General features: G+C 47.3%; 1 protein-coding gene across 1 annotated transcript in view; it reads right to left on the bottom strand.

Moving 5' to 3' along the window:
- Positions 1 to 18,747, bottom strand: part of Vwf (von Willebrand factor) — a 142,830-nt gene that overhangs the window by 109,755 nt on the left and 14,328 nt on the right. The window contains exon 6 of the mRNA XM_059258637.1: positions 14,565 to 14,689. Coding sequence (XP_059114620.1) covers positions 14,565 to 14,689 — 125 coding nt within the window. The remainder of the gene's footprint in view (positions 1 to 14,564; positions 14,690 to 18,747) is intronic.

Here is an 18,747-nt window from a genome sequence, read left to right as displayed (position 1 = left end):
GGTGAGTTGAAGCTCAGGGAAGGAGGCTGAGGTCTGGGTCTATTTCCATTCTGCAACACTGTCTGCTCATAAAAACACCACTCAAGGAACAAGGTGAGGGCTCTCACAGAGGGCAGCTGAGAGTGCCCAGCTGCTCAGTTCCTGCCTACTTGTTTTCCCACCCACAGCTCAGAGTTAGAAGGAGAAAAACAAAAGAAAAAAAATGAACATTGCCAGGCCATGGGAACCTACAGCCATTGCCGCCCAGGGCTCTCGGTCAAGGGCAATTGCTCTACACCATGGGACCAGCTCTTGCGGGCACAGTGAGGATGAACTAGTAATTGTCTCCACGCAGGACACAGTAGCACCCAAAGAAAGAAAAACTGCAGTTCAGACATCTTCCCTGCCTGGAGTCCTGGCAAGCCAAGGCCAGCCTGGCTCATCTCCCATTGGCCCAGGTCAGTCTTGTCCGAGATCAAAGGGAAAATGGGAACAACACTCCAGCTTATTTCCTGGGAGGTCCCTGGAGGTATTAAGTGGTTTGCAGAAAGCCACAGCAAGACGGGTGTTTTCAGGTTATTTCACTGCAGGATGGGAGTGTGATTTCTGCAGAAGCTGCCTCCTCCCTTCCTAGAACAAATTCTTCAGTCCCTGCGGCACCCGCCTGAAATCTAGTTACAGTTTCTCCCTTCACAGAAACAAAAAGAAATGTGGGCTCTCATCTTCTCCTCCAAGCTTCTGCTGGTCACCCCTGACCTCACCTGGTCCACAGTTCAGTGGCTAGGCAGGATTTTCAACACCTACCTGTCGCCTCCAGCATGATCCACTTTCACCCTACAGCAGTACCCAGAGGCGTATTTATCTCTCCATCTCAGCCACTCACGGGCTTCCCTTCCACCTCAGCAAGCCCTGGCCTCTGGGTCCCTAGCGCAGCCTCTGCTGCATATAAAATGCAAATTTATGCCGCTGCATTCCAATGTAAAAGGAAACATTCTAGCTCATTAGGAAAGCAGGGGGACCTGGCCCTCCATGACCTGACCTCAGTCTCCCCCTCTCATCCCATTCCTGCCCCACCCCAGGCATTACTTGAAAACGCCCTGATGGGTTCTTTCATTGGCACGTCTACTATGTCCAGGCACTGTGTTGAGCACAAGGAATGCAAAAGAAAGCATGTGGGGTAGATTCTGGACATCACAAAGCCGGAGCAGGAGCCTATCCCTCCGCCTGTCAGCAGTTCCTCTCTCTGAAGCCCTTCCTGACTCAGTTCAGAAGGCCCCCTTTTCCAGGAAGGCTTCCGGCAACTCCCTTCTCTCAAAGTCCTCTGGATGCCACCACTGTTAGGATTTGGTCCTTATTTACGTCCTTTAATTACGTCATCAGCCTTCGCCAGCCTAAAAAAGCGGTTGAGCCCTCTGTGGGCTCTCTCTCTGTCTGTTCCCTCTCCTTTCCGCTCCTTCCCCCCGTCGGTCCCCCTCTCTCCCTCTCCCCCCATGTCTCTCTCTCTCTCTCTCTCTCTCTCTCTCTCTCTCTCTCTCTCTCTCTGTCTTTCTGTACCCCCCCCCCAATAAAGCTCTAAAAAGGTAACCATGGCTATGATTCTTTTAATCAGCACGCTCCTCCGCCGGCATGGCCGCCGCAGGCGGTGACCAGCCACGAGGGGCAGCGCCGCTGGCATAACCAACAACCACTCTTGAACTGCTGTTACCCACTCAGGTACCCTTCTCCCCAGTTCCTCCTACATGATTTCAAAGGACAGGAGCCACACTGTTAGGGTGCAAATGCTGGGCCAAACACAGCAGTAATGAATACAGGTGTAAGTCATCCCCAGTCCCTCGGGTGCTCCGTGGGCCTGTTTGCACACACACTGAAGGCTTCGTCCCTACCTGGGGTCACCTTCTCAGTGGTGCTGCCTATCATAGCTGGAGGAAACCTGTGGCTGAGATGTCAGGGAAAGCATCCCAAAGCCAAGCAATGTTTTAGCTGGGTCTGGATGCTGTGTAAGGACCTAAGGGCAAAAGGCGGGCTAGAAAACACTGTCCCCAGCCTGGAGCGCTGCTTGGAGGTGGTAGAACCTTTAGGTATTGGGGTCTAGTGGAAGGAAGTTAGGTCATTGGGGATGTGCCTACAAAGAGGAGATAGTAACCCGGGCCCCTTCCTCTCTCTTTGCTTCCCGGCCACCATGAAGGCAACTTCCTCCTCAGCCACACACTCCCACTATGATGCATGTACTGTCACAGGCCCAAATGATGGGAACAAATGACCATGGACCTCCGAAACCACGAACAAAAACTAATGTTTCATTTATCAAATTGCTTTTCTCAGATATTGTGTTATAGCAATGGAAAGCTAAGACACTGAAGAATATCTCTGTGTACCCTGCCTTCCTTGGACATGTATGAAGTCAAGAAAATTGGTGAGTCAGGATGAACGGGCCGGAAGAGCCAAGCTGGAGGCCTGGGCCAGTCATCTCTGGCATCCTGGGCCCTCCCAGCCAGAAGCTGCTGACCCAGAGAAGCCCAGCCGGAAGGCTCCACACAGCCTCCCTGCCCAGCTCTGCTTCAACTGAAGGTTGACACAAAATACAAACCCCGTCCCTCTTCTACAATTGAGACCCTCTTCTGACCCATGTAAATAAAGCTATTTTAAAACCCCTGCAGCTTCCACAAATTAGGCCTTCAGAGACTGGCAGATACCTTTGAAGGACACACTATTTCCTTCAAAGAAAAAATGTTTATCCTGTCAGTTTGGGATAAGATTAGAGAAAGAAAAAAATTTCCTAGGTCAGCCCAGTATGGCAGCATGTGCCTGTATTCCAGGCACTTGGGAGGTTGAGGCAGAAGGATGGGGAAATGGAGGCCAGTCTTGTCTCATAAATAAATAAATAAATAAATAGATAGATAGATAGATAGATAGATAGATAGATAGATAAATAGGGCCGAGGCAAAGAGTTGGTGGGTGAAGTGCTGGGCATCCTCGGCCATCATGCAAAGGCACAGTGAAACTAATTTGAGATTCTCTGTCAACCCTGTCACAATGCCATCAAGACAAGAGACGACAGCAAATGCAGGTAAGAACGGAGGGACAGAGGGACAGAGGGACCCTTCTTCAGTGCTGGCAGGAGCATAAACTAATACACTAATTCCACACTGATGGTGGAAGTCAGTGTGAAGGAAGGCTTCCCAAAAAGTTCAGATAGAACTGCCATATGACACAGCTATGGTACTTCAAGTCACGTCCCCAACGGACTCTACCTCCTACCAGAAAGCTACCTGCACGTTCATGGGCATTGCCGCACTGTTCCCAATAGCACAGAAATGGAACTGACCTAGATGTCCATCAACAGATGAAAGAGTAATAAAAATGTGGTACATACACCCAATGGAATTATCCTCAGCTGTGAAGAAGAACAAAACCATGAAAATTTCAGGAAAATGGATGGATCTGGAGAGAATTATACATACACACATAGATATATACCCACATGCGCGCGCACACACACACACACACACACACACACACACACACACACACACACACACCTGTATATTAACGCGGTCTCAGAAAGGCCTAAGTTGCATGTTCTCTCTCGTATGTAGATCCCAGCTTACAGTGTTTATACATGTGTCTGTAAGTGGGTGAGTGAGAGTGTGAGCCATGAAACTAGAAAGGAGACCACGAGAGGAGGAAGCGAGTGTTCAGGAAGAGGCAGGAGGCAACAGGACACGCCACCAAAGCGGAGAGGAGTCAATGGCAGAGGTGGCATCAAAGGACATGAGAGGGCAGGGCGCTGGGGGAGAGGAGGTGGGAAGGAAAATCAACTAAAAACGGGTTTTGTTGAAAAATACCGTGATGGATACTGTGTGTGCTAATTTGTTTTTTTAATAAAAAAATTCAAAGAATTTACAAATTAGGTCAGAAATTCTCAAATTATAGCCTTGGACCTCCTACAGGCGCCAAGATCCTCCAGGAAGCACTAAGATCCAACATCTCCTGGAAGGCTGAGTTTCATGCTCTCGGCCCTCCTTCCACCGCTATGTAGTAATCCCTCTTTGATATCTGGCTTAAGGGAAAAGAGCTGGATTCTCATGCTCAAATCTCTTCAAGCCAGGCATCAAAAAAGATTCATAAGCCTGTGAAATAATGCATTCTTCTGCCTTGATTTTTTTCTGGAATTTAAAGCTACCTTTGGTTTTTTTATAATTTTTTATTTATATTAAATACAATGAGTTTTATCATTTCTTAAGTTAATTAATATTTTAATTCTCCTGTTTTAATGCCTAATATGGTAGATATCAAGAACTGTAATCCAAATAAGCAAATAGGAGTCCTCAGTTAATTTTTCAGCATTTTAAAGGAATTCTGCTACTAAGCAACTTGAAGACCACTGTACTGGTGATGTGGTAACCAGACTTGAGGACCACTGTACCGGTGATGTGGTAACCAGACTTGAGGACCACTGTACCAGTGATGTGGTAACCAGACTTGAGGACCACTGTACCAGTGATGTGGTAACCAGACTTGAGGACCACTGTACCAGTGATGTGGTAACCAGACTTGAGGACCACTGTACCGGTGATGTGGTAACCAGACTTGAGGACCACTGTACCGGTGATGTGGTAACCAGACTTGAGGACCACTGTACCGGTGATGTGGTAACCAGACTTGAGGACCACTGTACCAGTGATGTGGTAACCAGACTTGAGGACCACTGTACCGGTGATGTGGTAACCAGACTTGAGGACTACCGTACCAGTGATGTGGTAACCAGACTTGAGGACTACCATACCAGTGATGCCATAACCAGGCTTGAGGCCTGACTGTACCCATAGCTCAGTCACTGGTCATCAAACCACAGGTTACAGTGAGTCGAGGATTTCATGGTCACAGAGTCAAACAAAAATTTAAAATATTCAGGGCAAGGGGTTGCATCCAAACTGAACATGTACCTACTTTCTTTTCCTTTTCATTATTCTCTATTTTTACTATTCAATATGGTATGACTCTTATTTACACAGCATGTATATGTATTATGTATAAGAATAATCTGCAATAATTTAGAGTATATGAGAGGGGCTAGCTCACTGGATAAAGGCACTTGCCGCACAAACAGTATGACCTGAGTTTGATTCCCAGAACCCACATCAAGGTGGATGGACAGAACTGATCACTTAAGTGTCCCCTGATCTCCCCCATGTATGCTGTGGCACATGACCCACACATAGACTGTCTCTCTCTCTTTCTCTCTCTTTCTGTGTGTGTGTGTGTGTGTGTGTGTGTGTGTGTGTGTGTGTGTCACACACACACAAATAACAACAACCACAGCGCTGGAGAAATGGATCCACAGTCATGAACACTCACTGCTCTTCCAAAGGACCTGAGACCAGTTCCAAGCACCCACATGGCAACTTAAAACTACCTGTATTTCCAGCTGCGGGGAATCCAATGCCCTCTGTAGGCCTCTGAGGCTGCTGCATACACACAGTGTACATAACACACACACACACACACACACACACACACACACGATTTAAAAATAAATAAATACATCTTTTTAAAGTATCACAATAATAATAATTTTTAAATAAAATTAAGGATACAAGAGGATATGGACAGGCTGAATCAACTGGCATGCCACTCTATACAAGAGACCTGGGCATCAAGGATTAGAAGGTAGTATGGTAAATGCAGGGGTTCTAGAAGCATGGCTGGGCTAGAATCCCAATTCCACCCTTTCAAAGCGTGTGACTTCAAGAAATTGATCTCTGTTGTCCACACTGCGGTTTCCTCTGCCGTAAGAGAAACTGTAGAAAAGACTGAGTGTGGCCAAGGTCTGCTTCTCGTCCTTCTTGTTATGACTCTCACCTTTCAGCTTTCACCTGGGCACAGCTACCAGGAGTGAAGATTCCATGTTCTGTCCTGTCTGCTGCCCAGAGCAACCACAGCACTCAGCTGTTCCCAGAAGTGAGGGACCTGCCTGACTCCATTCTGAAGGCAGGAGCCATTATGCTGTATTTTTAAAAATAAGATTCTATTTACTGTGAGAGCTGAGTTGCTCTCTGTTTCCTAGAACCTGACCTTCCCCAACTCATAACCTTGATTTCTTTTTGAGAATACCCTGACCCTCCCTGACTCTCACTGACCTCTCTCTAACCACATGGTAGGTGACCACATAATGCTTTTTTTTAAGATTTTTCTAATTTCCTTATTGGCCCATTGTCTCCCTTCTGTAAAACCATTCATCATTTTATACCTTAAAAAGGGCCCAAGAGATGGATTTGGGGCTGCTCTCTTTAACCTGACTTAGGCCAACTCCTGGGTGCACCCCAAAAAATCAAGCCTGCTTCAAATTTGGCTCCAACTGTGGCAGTGGTCTTATTCTTGCCATTGGGATTAACAGGACAGAAGCAGGAAGGCAGCCTGCACCTTCCAGGAACGTCCTCGGAAGGGGCCTCCTTTCTTGTCCCTTCTCATTCCCCTGTTGGAATGTGACTGTGCTGCCTGGAGCTTGAGATGGCCTCTTGGGCCATGAGCTACAAGTTCCGTTCTGAAGGCATTGAGAAATGAGACAGAAGGACCCCGGATGCCAACAGCATGGGATTCTGGCCTGGCCCTGAACATCCTGCCCTGAGCTGCACATGAGAAAGAAAAACACTAACTGCAAGCCATTGTCACCTTAAATGTCCTGTCACTCATGGCTGATCTATCCAGGTAGCAATACTGACCTCAGATGGCTGCTGAAAATCAACATGAAGTGACTCATGCGGAGATGGCTAGCAAGTGCTCTCAACTGTTATCACTCGCCAGTTGTCTGCAAAGGCTTCACTTTGGCTCCCTGCTAAACCATTCTGGCAGGGACACAAAATAAGGGTCAGCTAATTTGCACTTCCAGCATCTCCTGGCTCCAGTGCCCGGCACCAGCTACTTCTGTCTTCTTTCATCTCCTGTCGGTGGTGCCAGAAGCTGGCAGAGAGCTGCAGCCCCAACTCCATCAACCCATGACTTCACCCTCCTGGGCGGGTGTACAGACCCAATTGTGGCCCGTCTTAATCCCATTTTCAGTTCATCAGAGGAGACCAGGCCTCTTCCCTGGGGATGTTAGGCCCCATCTAGAGGAAGGGAGAGAAAGCAGGAGTATCTCCCCAGGGGGTGTGAAGGCAAGGCAGGAGAACAAGCAAGAGCCAGAGGTCCCAATGCTATGTTATTGTTTCAACTCCAACAGCTGACAAAGGAGGAGGGGGTGAGGCATGAGCATTCCTAGGCCTGAAGTGAATAAAGAAAGGAGAGCATAATGTATAAAGTGCAAGTTGTTTGCCTGGCCCTGATCTTTCCAGCTCCAGAGTGGGTGTCATGAGGCTGCCCCTGGAGGAGGTGTGGAGGCGCCTAGAGCCTGAACTGGTCCAAAGCAGTGGGTTCAAGAATTCACTCTGGGCAGAGGATAGTTTCCCATTGGTCAGCCAGCAGAGATTGAATGGGGCGAGGGAGGAACTGATTCTATTTATAACTTTCTGGCTGCCCTGATGTTTCTATCCACATTCCAAACTTCTAACTCATAGTCAAGATTCAGATCTTGAGCCTGGTTCATCCTGGTCCATTAAATGAACGGGGTTCCTGGAGGTTCCTCTCCTTAAGATAGTTGAACGGGATGCTCATGTTAAAGCAAGGTGACTAGACAGAACATAGTAGAAATACCGGGTCCACAGAGGCCTCCCTAGGCCCCTACTCACTCTGCCATGGCCTCTCGGAACCATATGTGTAGCTCTCCAGGATCAGGGTAAGGCTCTGGCCGCTGGAAGAAGAGCTGGGCATTGTCAATGTCAGAGACATAACTCTCACGTTAGAGGGGATAAGAAAGTTTATTCTGAAGCCAAATGTGAAAGATCACGGCCCAGGAACACAGATTCCGGTTACTTCAAATTCCACATTCCAATGTGGTAACAGTTTCACCAAACTGTTATTATAGTAACAGAACAGAGAAAGCCGTATGTTAAGGCACTTATCAAATCCACGGATGGAAACATTAGGTGGATGGGTTAAAGAAAGTAAGGACATCTCTGCTATAGGCCTCCGACATTCTGCCAACACTCTCCGCCTTTTGGTTGGTAGAAGCTGGTGATCTACTGAGTAAATACATTCCAATAGGTTTTATATGTCGATCACAAGGACGTAAGAGGTGGGCAAGAAATGGCTATTTAGAGGGCTTGAAGATAGCCCAGGATAATCGGGCTCTGGACCTACAACATTCCAACCCCTCCACAATCACTGGAGTTCTAATCAGTCAATCGGCCTTGCACAGGGTCAGTGGAGGGGGGGCAGGGGTGCAGCTCCCCTCCAGGAACTGTTGTTTACAGTCTCATGCCCTGGTTTGCAGTTCAGAATCTGCCCAAGCTCTTGAATAAGCGGTCCAATCTGAACCAGTCTACACATCCTGCTCTGTGCCAGGAGTCAAATCACCTGAGCTGCCCGTCACTGCCCATCCAATGAGCAGTTTGTCACCTACTGCCCCCAACAGTGCTGATGTCCTCCTTCATGATGGGTTAACTCCTCTTGTGTCTGGTCCTTGGATCTCTACCTGGCACAGTTTCATTGCCCATGCCATACCAACCTCTCAGCCACTGAGTACTGGTGGTACTATCCCATTCCTTACCCATTCTGGTCCTCACTAGGGAGAGGATATAGGAAAGGAAACACCTGAGAAATACATTCATCCTTCAGTGTCCATAGGGAACTGCTTCTAGGACCCTCCTCTCACATCAAAACCCATGAATGCTTGAGTCATGGAACCCCCACACATCTTCAATACACTTTAAACACCACACAAATGACTTCTACTACTAACTATAATATAAGTGCTAGGAAATAGTTGTCATAGCTTATCATTTAAGGAATGAGCAGAAAAGACCCATGTGTTCAGAACAGATGCAATTTGTCTGCCATTGGTTGAGTCCACAGACAAGGAGCCCATGGATGCAGAATGACTATATTTTGTTACAGACCTTGGGGTTTGTTGTGTTAGGGAGGCATGTGATGCTAGGCCTTTATCCAACCCTCTTAAAGGTTTGTCAACAAACCAACAGGCAAAGCGCCAGCCAACCCAAAGGACATCTTTGAAAACTCACTGGGGCTCTGCTCTAAGGCTAGACCATCGTCGACAATCACCAACCCGTCACTGTCACCACAGCCACTTAGCTCTTCTCTTGAGCTGCTCTTAGGTGGACACATACGATGTAAAGGAAAGGGTTCTCTCATTTGAGTGGTCAGTAGAGGAGGTCGTCTTGCAGAGAGGTACAGAGAGGCAGAGCAGGAAAGAAACCCACGTGAGGACATAAAGGAAGGAGTGAGCTCGTCTCCTTCCTGGTCCTGGATGCGCCTTATATAAGTCCTCACTCCTTACTTAGCCTTTCGGTGACTCAGGAAAGACTTGAGAAAGATCTCATGATGCCAAGGGGAAATGTACGTGGATGCTTGTGTTCAAACCCATGCAATAGGGCACAGGTGGTGGGCACCCTGTCTGTAAAACCACCTCATGGTGCTGTCATTTAGCAACTACCCTACACTTGGCTCCTTGAGCTTGCTGACTGTTACGGGCCAAACTCTCCCTATACAACTCTGAATTGGAGCTGGAGAGATGTTTCATCAGTTAAGAACACTGGCTGTTCTTCCAAAGGACCCAGATTCAATTTCCCCATTAAGTACCCACACGATGGCTCACAACGATCTATGACTCCAGTTCCAGGGAATCTGACAACCCTGCTGGCCTCATTAGGCACCAGGCATGCAAGTGGTATACCAACATACATGCAGGCAAAACACCTAGACACATCAAATAAAGCTTTAAAACAATTAACAACTTTGAGTCCCAGCCAAGCAAAAGAATGGCTGTTCCCAAATGCCAAGAGCCTACTCCAGACCAAACTCCTTGATGAAATCGCCCTCCCACACACACCTGTCAGCTCCCCATCCGGCTCCATCTGAGCAGATAGAGCGAAAAGTGACAATACACCCTTTACAAATAAACAATTGTGTCATGAGGACGTGAAGAGTGAGTTGCTTTGTACCCATCAGAATGGATACTTCATGTGCTTCTCTGGACTATTGAGGAGATGTGCTATGGTTGTCCAAAGTCAACACCAGTTTTACAAATATTAGCCCATAAGACAGGTGATTTCCTGAGGACAAGAGAAATAGCAGGTGAACCACATGATGTCTCGGAGGAAAGAAAGAACGTTCTAGGGGGTGAAGGGTGGTGAAAAGACAAGACATAACAGCGTAGAAAAACGCATTCCCAGAATAAACGCCAAATTCAGAGGTGAAAGGAAAGTGGACAATCTAGAGCTGTCAGGGAGTAGACTGACGAGCCACGGGGTGGGGGCGCTCACATCAGCCCAGAGCACCTGGACTGGAAGAATCCTGCAACTCCAGTGTTCCAGGACATGGAAGGACATGCAGAGCCTTCACATGAGCACAAAAGAAAAGGAGTGCTCTCTCAGGAAGCTGGGGAGCTCGCTCGAGCTGACTGTCAGGATGACCAGATAGACCCTAGAGAAGCTGTTCCAAGGCCTTGACTCCCAAAAACCAAGATCAGAGCATATACTGCCCATCTGGCTGCTGTTTTCAGAGAACCTTCATGCAGTGGATTAGGGGATGAACAGGGAGCTTTGAGAATCTTATCCAGTCCCTGAGTGTCTGTGAGCCTGGGATTCCTAACATTGACAAGAAGACATTTCTTCTGCTCCTGCCTCGTCTGAGGATGCTGCTGCTGCTGGATCATCCCCCTGCTGTGGGTCAAGTAAAAATCAGGCTTCCCAATAACAACAGGTCATCTTGAAGACCAACTCTTAGGAGTTATATGGAAACCTCTTGGTACCAAGCCTGGGAGTGTCCTCACACTCTCGAGAGCAAAGGCAGGAGCCGGTCTTGCCACACTAGGGAATGTGACTGAGGGTGGCAATGATGACTTCAGTGACGGGACCCCCCAGGCAGGCCAAAGCCACCAAGTGCAGTGCTGCAGCTGAACTGTACCCAGTGGCAACACCCAGAAGGGTTAACATTTGCACGGTAAACATCGTCATCACCCTTGTATCTCTGTATTATATGATGTGCAGGGGTCACGTTCACTATGGCAGGTCTCTGTCGGGTGACAGGAGATTATCTTGGAAAGGGGGTGCCTTTTTCACATCTACCATGGCCACTCTGTGGGTGAACAGCAGCCCTATGTGGCTTTGGAGCTACAGACAAGGCACAGCACCAAGACCACTATCCCCTTATGATGCTCAGCCCTTTCCCCATGCTCCCCAGACTGAATTTTACAGGGGAAAGGCTAACAAAGGATCTTTCTAAAATGTGCACTATGCAGGAGCTATAAAAAAAAAGGGGGGGCATCACTTATCTGAGCATTTATGGCTTGGGTTCCAGACTCAGCTGGAAAGAGAAAAGAAAAACGAAATCTGCAAATTTGTATGCAATCCAACAAGCCATTATCAGTCCCAGCAAATAGAGGCACTGGGTCCGTTGATACAACGTTCCTTCCCAGGGTATAAGTAATATGACCAGGCTCTCTGAAAGAGCTGATGCCAAGCTCAGCTTTGGAAAGACCAACGGCAGGAGAGACAGAGGTGACAGATTGTGACAGCTACCCAAAGGAGTTGTAGGCCAGTGCAGCCTCACCCAGAACACTCTATCATTCCAACTGGCCCTTGAACCGCTGGTGGCAGATGCCAAGTTGCCATACCCAATTTCTGAGCCTGGAGCCCAGCGGGAATAAGAAGGCAGAACAGTTCAAAGGACCACATTAATCACCTCCCAGGAGATGAGTCGCTACACATCCCAGCCAATGAGGGAGCTCCGGCTGAGGGCAAACACATTCTGATTGGCTAAGGGCAGAGTACCGGTCTCTGGGTAAACAACCTGAAACACAGAGTGCTGGGTTTGAAGAGGTTCAAGCCTCAGGGAGGTCAGGTGTGTCTGGAGCCTCAGTCCTGAAAGAAGAACCAAGTACTCAGTTTCTTAAGCTGTTCCCCAGACACTGGTTAGCAAGGACGCTAACGCACCCAGGAGACACAGTGAGAAGCAACATGCAGCTGGATCCTTAAAACGGTGTCCCGAGAGCCCAGCAAAGCCGCGTCTACGATCACCTTTGTGAACAAAGCACTCAGTCTTTCCCCCCTCCACACAACTTCAGTATCAGGTTCTCTCCAGGAAACATCTGTCCGCACCTCCCACTAACGCCACATAAGTGGGATTGTTCCTTGGTACTCTGAGGGTGGAGACCATCTGTCAAACCCTTGTTGCATGCCCGCCCGTGTTTGCAAAGTCAAACAAACAAAATATGCTCTGTGGGACCTGTTGCTCTCAGCCCCGCCTTGAAGGAAGGGAGAGGGAGAGCCACCAACCAACAACACAACGGAACTCTAAGTTTAGAAATACAAAGGGGAAAATTAGAGAAAAAAAAAATCTCTCTTGCATAATTCCTTGAATCAATTTCTTTTGAAATTTGTCGGGGTGACCGAGAACCACCAGAGGAAGGGCTTGCCTCCAGCCACTTCCTATTTGGATGTATCAATGTGCTGGTCATCTCACTCTCCTGCTAACCTGAGTTGAGCTGTGCTGAGCTACCCAAAAAGAAACCAGTTATAACTGGGAGGAGGTTGGAGTCTTCGGCCTAAGGTGGATTTGCTGGGGCTCTGCTCTCCATCCCTACTCTCAGAGCATGTTACTCCTGCGGGACACACAAGACAACAGGAGGATATCAGATGTCCCATCATCATCATCATCATTACTCATACAGTTGAGCACTACTGGGGTAAACTCTCACGCAAGTGGCCTTTCTCTTAGTCCTTTCAATGGTCCTTGCGGGTCCTATTCCTAAGCCCATTTCACATGTGTGGATACTGAGGGTTGGAGAATGAAAAGCGTGAATTTCAAAGAATAAGTGACTGACTCAAACCCACCCTGATTGTTTGCTTCTCTGTTTCTGTGATAACCGAAAGCAATGTGGGGAGGAAAGGGTTTATTTTAGCTTACGGGTTATAGTCCAGCATCAAGGAAATTCAGGGAAGAACCCTGGAGGCAGTAGATCATGGAGGAACACCACTTAACAGCTTGCTTTCTTATACAATCCAGGACCATCTGCCTAGGGGTGGCACCACTATCCACAGGGGCTGGGTTCTCCCATATCAACTATTAACCAAGAAAACGCCCCATGAACAAGCCCACATGCCAATATGATGGCGGTAATTCCTCAATCAAGGTTCCCTTTTCTAGGTGACTCTAGTTTGTGTCATTGAGAAAAGCTGACCAGCACACCCAACCAGGGGTGAGAGGATCTCAAGAGTTCAGCCCATCAAGGGCAAACATCAGACATTTCAAACCAGGGGAAAAGGAAGCCTCCCTTCTGTAAAGTACACTACTCTTGGTGCTGGACTCAGTCTGCCTTGTTAGCAGCCCTGGCGGTGTGCCAGGCAACTGCCCAGAGAGCCTAGGACCACCGAATCACTGAAAATGCAAGGATAAAAGGCTTTAGGAATGTGTTTGTTTACGAGTTGGACATTGTTTATTTAAGTGTTTAGGCTGCTACATTTAGCATCCGCCCAGGATATTCTCCTGAGCCTGGCATGCTCCTGCGTTCAGAGGTTCAGGGTGTTTTGTGAAAATAACAAAGATTCATTAGATGAGTAACTAGCTACTAATGAAGCTTTCTCATGCTAAGCTGGTGTGTGAGTAACGTCTATTGTTGTTGGTGTTGTTTCTAACATTGGAGAGGTTGATTCATTTACTTTTGTACAGATTTGGGTGAATCCAGCTTCTACTAGGGAAGAATTCTGGGTTATTACTAGAGAGATCATTACAATCCCCAGCTAACACCACCTAAAGTATATGTCCCACACACACTGAATATTTTTTAGATGAATTAGCTGCTATATTTTGACACAACCAATGTACCCAATAAAGAATTTAAGAACTAAAGGAACCTTAAGAGTCTTGTGAGGTCTAGCTCCTGAAGAAGGAGGAGTAAAGGGTCTGCAGGTGGTACAGGGATGTGGCTGGTCCCTTTTATAGGCAGAGGCATATGGGCAGCTCTTTGGTAGGCAGAGGGATTTGGACAATCTTTTTGCAGGTAGAATAATGTGGGTAACCTTTCTGTAGGAAGAATAATGCAGGCAGTCCTTTTTTATTCTTTTTTTTTCTTTTAGGTAATATAAGATTGACACAGTGGCAACACCCATACCAGATAACAGATACCAGCACCTTCATCCTGGAAATTCCCAGCTTCCAGGACTATAATAATTTCCATTGTCTGGCATCGTGTATTTTGTTATTGCTACACAAAGGAGTGGAGATACTGACCATACCACTCATTTTTAAAGAAAGTACAGGCCAAGGAAAATATTAGAATTAGACAAAATTCTCTCCAAAGTAAGTTTTCAATTAAAAAAAAAAAGACCCATGAGCACTCCATATTGAACAGCCAGAGAGACCCATTTCCCACCCAACCCCTGAAGAGAGAAAGAGACCATGAACCCAAGTCTTTTGCTTAATTCCAGGAGCCACACACCATCCAGACCACAACCAGGCCAGACTGTACCTACCTTCTGCATGTCCCCAGAGGAGCTGTTGCAGTGACTGCTGGGAGGAGATGCCCGTTTACACCGCTGCTCCCCACTGCTCAGGGCCCAGGAGTTGCCAAAGTCATAGGGGTCTGAGGTCAAAGCCCCTACAGAGAAAAGTTTCCAAGAAATGATACTTCAGTTAAGCCTGGACCAGGACTTCTGCATGAAAGCCATCAGCGAGTTGTTACCTGAGTCCAACGCCTGCTAGACTGGACCACAGGCATTTGGACTACAGGCATCTCATACAGTACTCAGCATGACACCACAGTGCACGGGCAGCGAGCTCAGCCAGTGCTCAGTGAGTTGACTCACTGTGGTCAGAGGGATAGATACAATGAAGGAGGGGACATGAGAGATGATGAGGATGTCATCGGAGAAGCTTTTGTGTGCAGCAGATAGAGATCATTACAGAAATCCACAACTGGGCCAAATGCAGAGGACAGCTGACCATGGCGTGTCCAACCCCACCTGATACCTCTACAACACAACCCCTACATACACCTAAGGCTCAGAGAACCTCACGAGAGAGGAGCAGAAAGATTATAAGAGCCAGAAGCCCAGGAAGTCTGTTGGGAAATGGTGTCTTCTACGTATGACAGAGAAGCTGCAGCCATGACGTGTCAAAAATACGTTTGCCTGAACAAGACCAGCACAGCGACAGCACCAGTGACAGCCCAGCATGGATGAGGGACATCTGACGAGGTCACGTGCCTAGATGAAGAGCTATAGGCAATTAATGACTGATGAGGTAGGAAGAGTCAATCTTGACCAGGAATGAGCCCCCGATAAGCTATTCAGTCGTAAATAGTCAGCCCTAAACAAATACACACAAGAGCAACACTAAACGGACTCAGCAGGAGTGATGTGTGTGCGTGTGTGTGTGTGTGTGTGTGTGTGTGTGTGTGTGTGTGTGTGTGCGTGTGTATAACAACCAAGAAGAAGTCATAGGAGGAAGGGAGTGGCAGACACACACAAGGAGTTGGAGGGGAGAGGGGGTAGAAATGATGCGATTCATTCTATGTATTGTGTGCGGTTGAATGACTTAATATCTAAAATATTTTAAAAGAAAGGAGAAGCAGATGATGCCATGCACCCTCACTTCTCCATGCCTTGGAATGCCCTTCCTCCTCTGTATGGACCATTCTCCTCCTCCTTTGTCATGGCCCCAGTATAAAATGCCCACTCACCCCCCAGCTCATGTGATCAAGGCTTGGTCCTAAACTACTGGTACTATTTGGGGGAGGTTCTGGAAACTGTGGAAGATGGAAACCTAGCTGGAAACAGCGGGTCCCTGAGAGAGTGTCCTTGCCCTGACATGTCCCTGTGTTCCTTCTCTCTGCTTCCTGTCTGCCATGAAGTGAGCAGGCTCTTCTACACAGGTTCCCAATGGACAGGGCAGCCCAGCATTCAGGCAGCCCGGGGCCCAGCACGCTGGAGATGCCTCTCTCTAGATCCCCAGGAAACACCCGGCCACTTGCCATGATGTTCTAGCTTGGCACAAGGTCCTGAGTCAATGGAACCGAGGACTGTGAACTGAAATCTCTGAAACTGTGAGTACAAAACAAACTCTTCCTTCTCTTCCTTGTTGGCATCAGACATTTTGTCATAGAGACAAGCGCAGCAGCACATTCTTATCACTCGGACTGTCTGCACTCGGTCCTTGGAGACAGAGCTTTCTGAGACAGCTCTCCTTCCCTCCCCATTCCAGCCTGGTGGGGTGTGTGCGCTTCTCTGTGTTCAGCACCCTAGCAACTCTCCAGAAAACGCTTATCTTTCTTTGGGTTCCTTTCCACCATCATCAACCTTTGGGCTAGTATTCAACCGTGAGCCCCTTAATAAAGAAAGAGCACGGGTATGTATGTAGCTCTGCCTTCTGATCCGGCAGATTCTGGATGCTCGGAACAATTGTGTGGAAAGAAGGTAAGGATGTGACATGAGTCCTAGGACCCCCTAGCCACTCTGCCTTCCAGGTTCTTATTTTCAATGTCCAGGTGCTTTTGTGCTTGTAGAATTCATGCTGCTGTCGGCTACCACAGGAGACTTAAAGACGGACACAGCCTACAACAAAGGTGCTCCCAGATAGCCTTGCTGAATATTTATTATGACAGTAGTTTCTATCCGCTGTTTTTGTACTATCGAGGTGAGCAGTCTCTTACACAGCCAGGTCTGGAGGGTTGACTCAGGCTCAAGGAGTGCACATGGGAGTAAAATAAATTGTGTCTATGGAAAGAGAAGGGAGGCCTTTACAATCAGTTGGCATCCAAGGTTTGGTGAGCAGAAAAGAAATTCCTCCTTCAATGATGTGTTCATTTTTTTAAATATTCTATACATATTATACAGCTAATTAAGTGATTCAGCTAAAGGTCTTGGGAGGAGGCTCTTCTCTGGGATTACCTGGGTGGGCCCTGTGTGCAGCCATGTGTATCCTTATGGGACAAGTAGAGGGCAATCAGATGCGGGTGCATGTGGGGGCGACACCAGAATGACAGAGCTGCACGTCAAGGGACGCAGCAGCACCTGGCGAGCTAAGGAATAAGCCCTCTCCTAGAGCCTGCAGAAGGAGCACCGCCCTGCCAAGGCTGTGACTCAGGACTCTGCTCGCCAGAAGCCACCTGGTTTGTGACAATGTCTTGGGAGCCAGAGGAAACTAGTAGACTAGGGTAGACCAATGGAGAGAACTGACACTTGTATGGTGTCCACTGTGTACTGGACACTGTGATAGGTGCTCTTTGGCACCCAGCCACTCACATCACATCTTAAGGAAGAGGGAGAGATCTCATGTGGCTGGGAAGTTCCTCCTACCAGTCTGTGAGATCAGGCTTCATCCTGGGCATCTAATTCCTTATTTGTACAGAAAGAGTTAGACTAGGTGGCCTCAAAAATCTTTTTCAGCCCCGATATTGTATAGTATGAAACTTTATGTCTAAATATGAAGTGAAGCAGAAGGGTGTCCAATAGATGGAATTATAAATATTATTATTTAAGGGAGGAGAATGTCGGAGATCAAGAAACAAAGCAAGTTGATAGGACACTCAGAAGTCAGAAACGAGGTTAACTTTGTTTGGGGACAAATAGTGTTGGGTCTGAAATGAGAACTGAACTGAATGAATCTCTTTCTGGGTATAGTTCCAAAAATATCACCAGAAACTGGACTTTTGCCAACAAATACCATTTTCTTTCCCATGGTATAAGTTTTATATATAAATATATATGTATACATATATATAAGTATATATGTATATATATATATATATGTGCATATATGGGATGTGTGTGTGTGTGTGTGTGTGTGTGTGTGTGTCCTACAATAAGAAGGAAAGGTAAGTGAGGACTAGGACCTCCTTTTCTGATAAAGTAGATTAGAAGAGTCTGAGCTATACTACTACAATGGACTCCAATGTTCTATTGAAGCCACAAATAAGTTCATAAAAACCAGATGTGATGATTCCAAGATAGAGAAGAAAAATGAGGGGAGAGAAGAGGAAGAACAACAGGGATGAAATGGGAACCAGAACAGACGAGTCCGAGGACTAGACTAAGGGCAGCCATCTTTCCAAAGGAGAGTCTTGAACTTGCATGATGGGGGAGGTGGAGCGAGACCCTGTCATGAAGGTGTGACCCTCCAAGGATGCTCTCTGTGGGAAAGCTGACAAGAAAAGCAATCTTCTATGAAAAATAGAAAAGAAAACGTTTGTTTCCTTGACCTGGGCTCAGGATAAGAGGGAAGAATAGTCTCCCCTGGAAACATAAAGTAAGGATAAAGCCTCTCGCGGGCTCAGGATTCAGATGTACGCTTCTTTTAAGAGTCAATAATTCAGCAGGGCAAATGGTGCACACCTTTAGTCCCAGCACTTGAGAGGCAAAGGCAGGTGGCGGATCTCTGAGTTCAAGAGAAGCCTGGTCTACAGAGCGAGATCCAGGACAGCCAGGACTGCACAGAGAAACCCTGTCTCAAGAAATTAGAGAGAGAGAGAGAGAGAGAGAGAGAGAGAGAGAGAGAGAGAGAGAGAGAGAGAGAGAGAGAGAGATGCATTGCAGATTGAAATTTTAACATAAAACCCTTCTAAAGGATAAGCTCACAATCCAAAATTATGAAGCACAGAATCAAGGATTATGAAAAGGCAGCAGCCACCAAATTAGCAGGTTGAAAGCTCTAGATACT

Source organism: Peromyscus eremicus, chromosome 3 (assembly GCF_949786415.1).
Source record: "Peromyscus eremicus chromosome 3, PerEre_H2_v1, whole genome shotgun sequence".
NCBI classification, from domain to species: Eukaryota; Metazoa; Chordata; class Mammalia; order Rodentia; family Cricetidae; genus Peromyscus; species Peromyscus eremicus.
The sequence above is the reverse complement of the archived record's forward strand: the minus strand, read 5'-3'. Positions and strand labels throughout refer to the sequence as shown.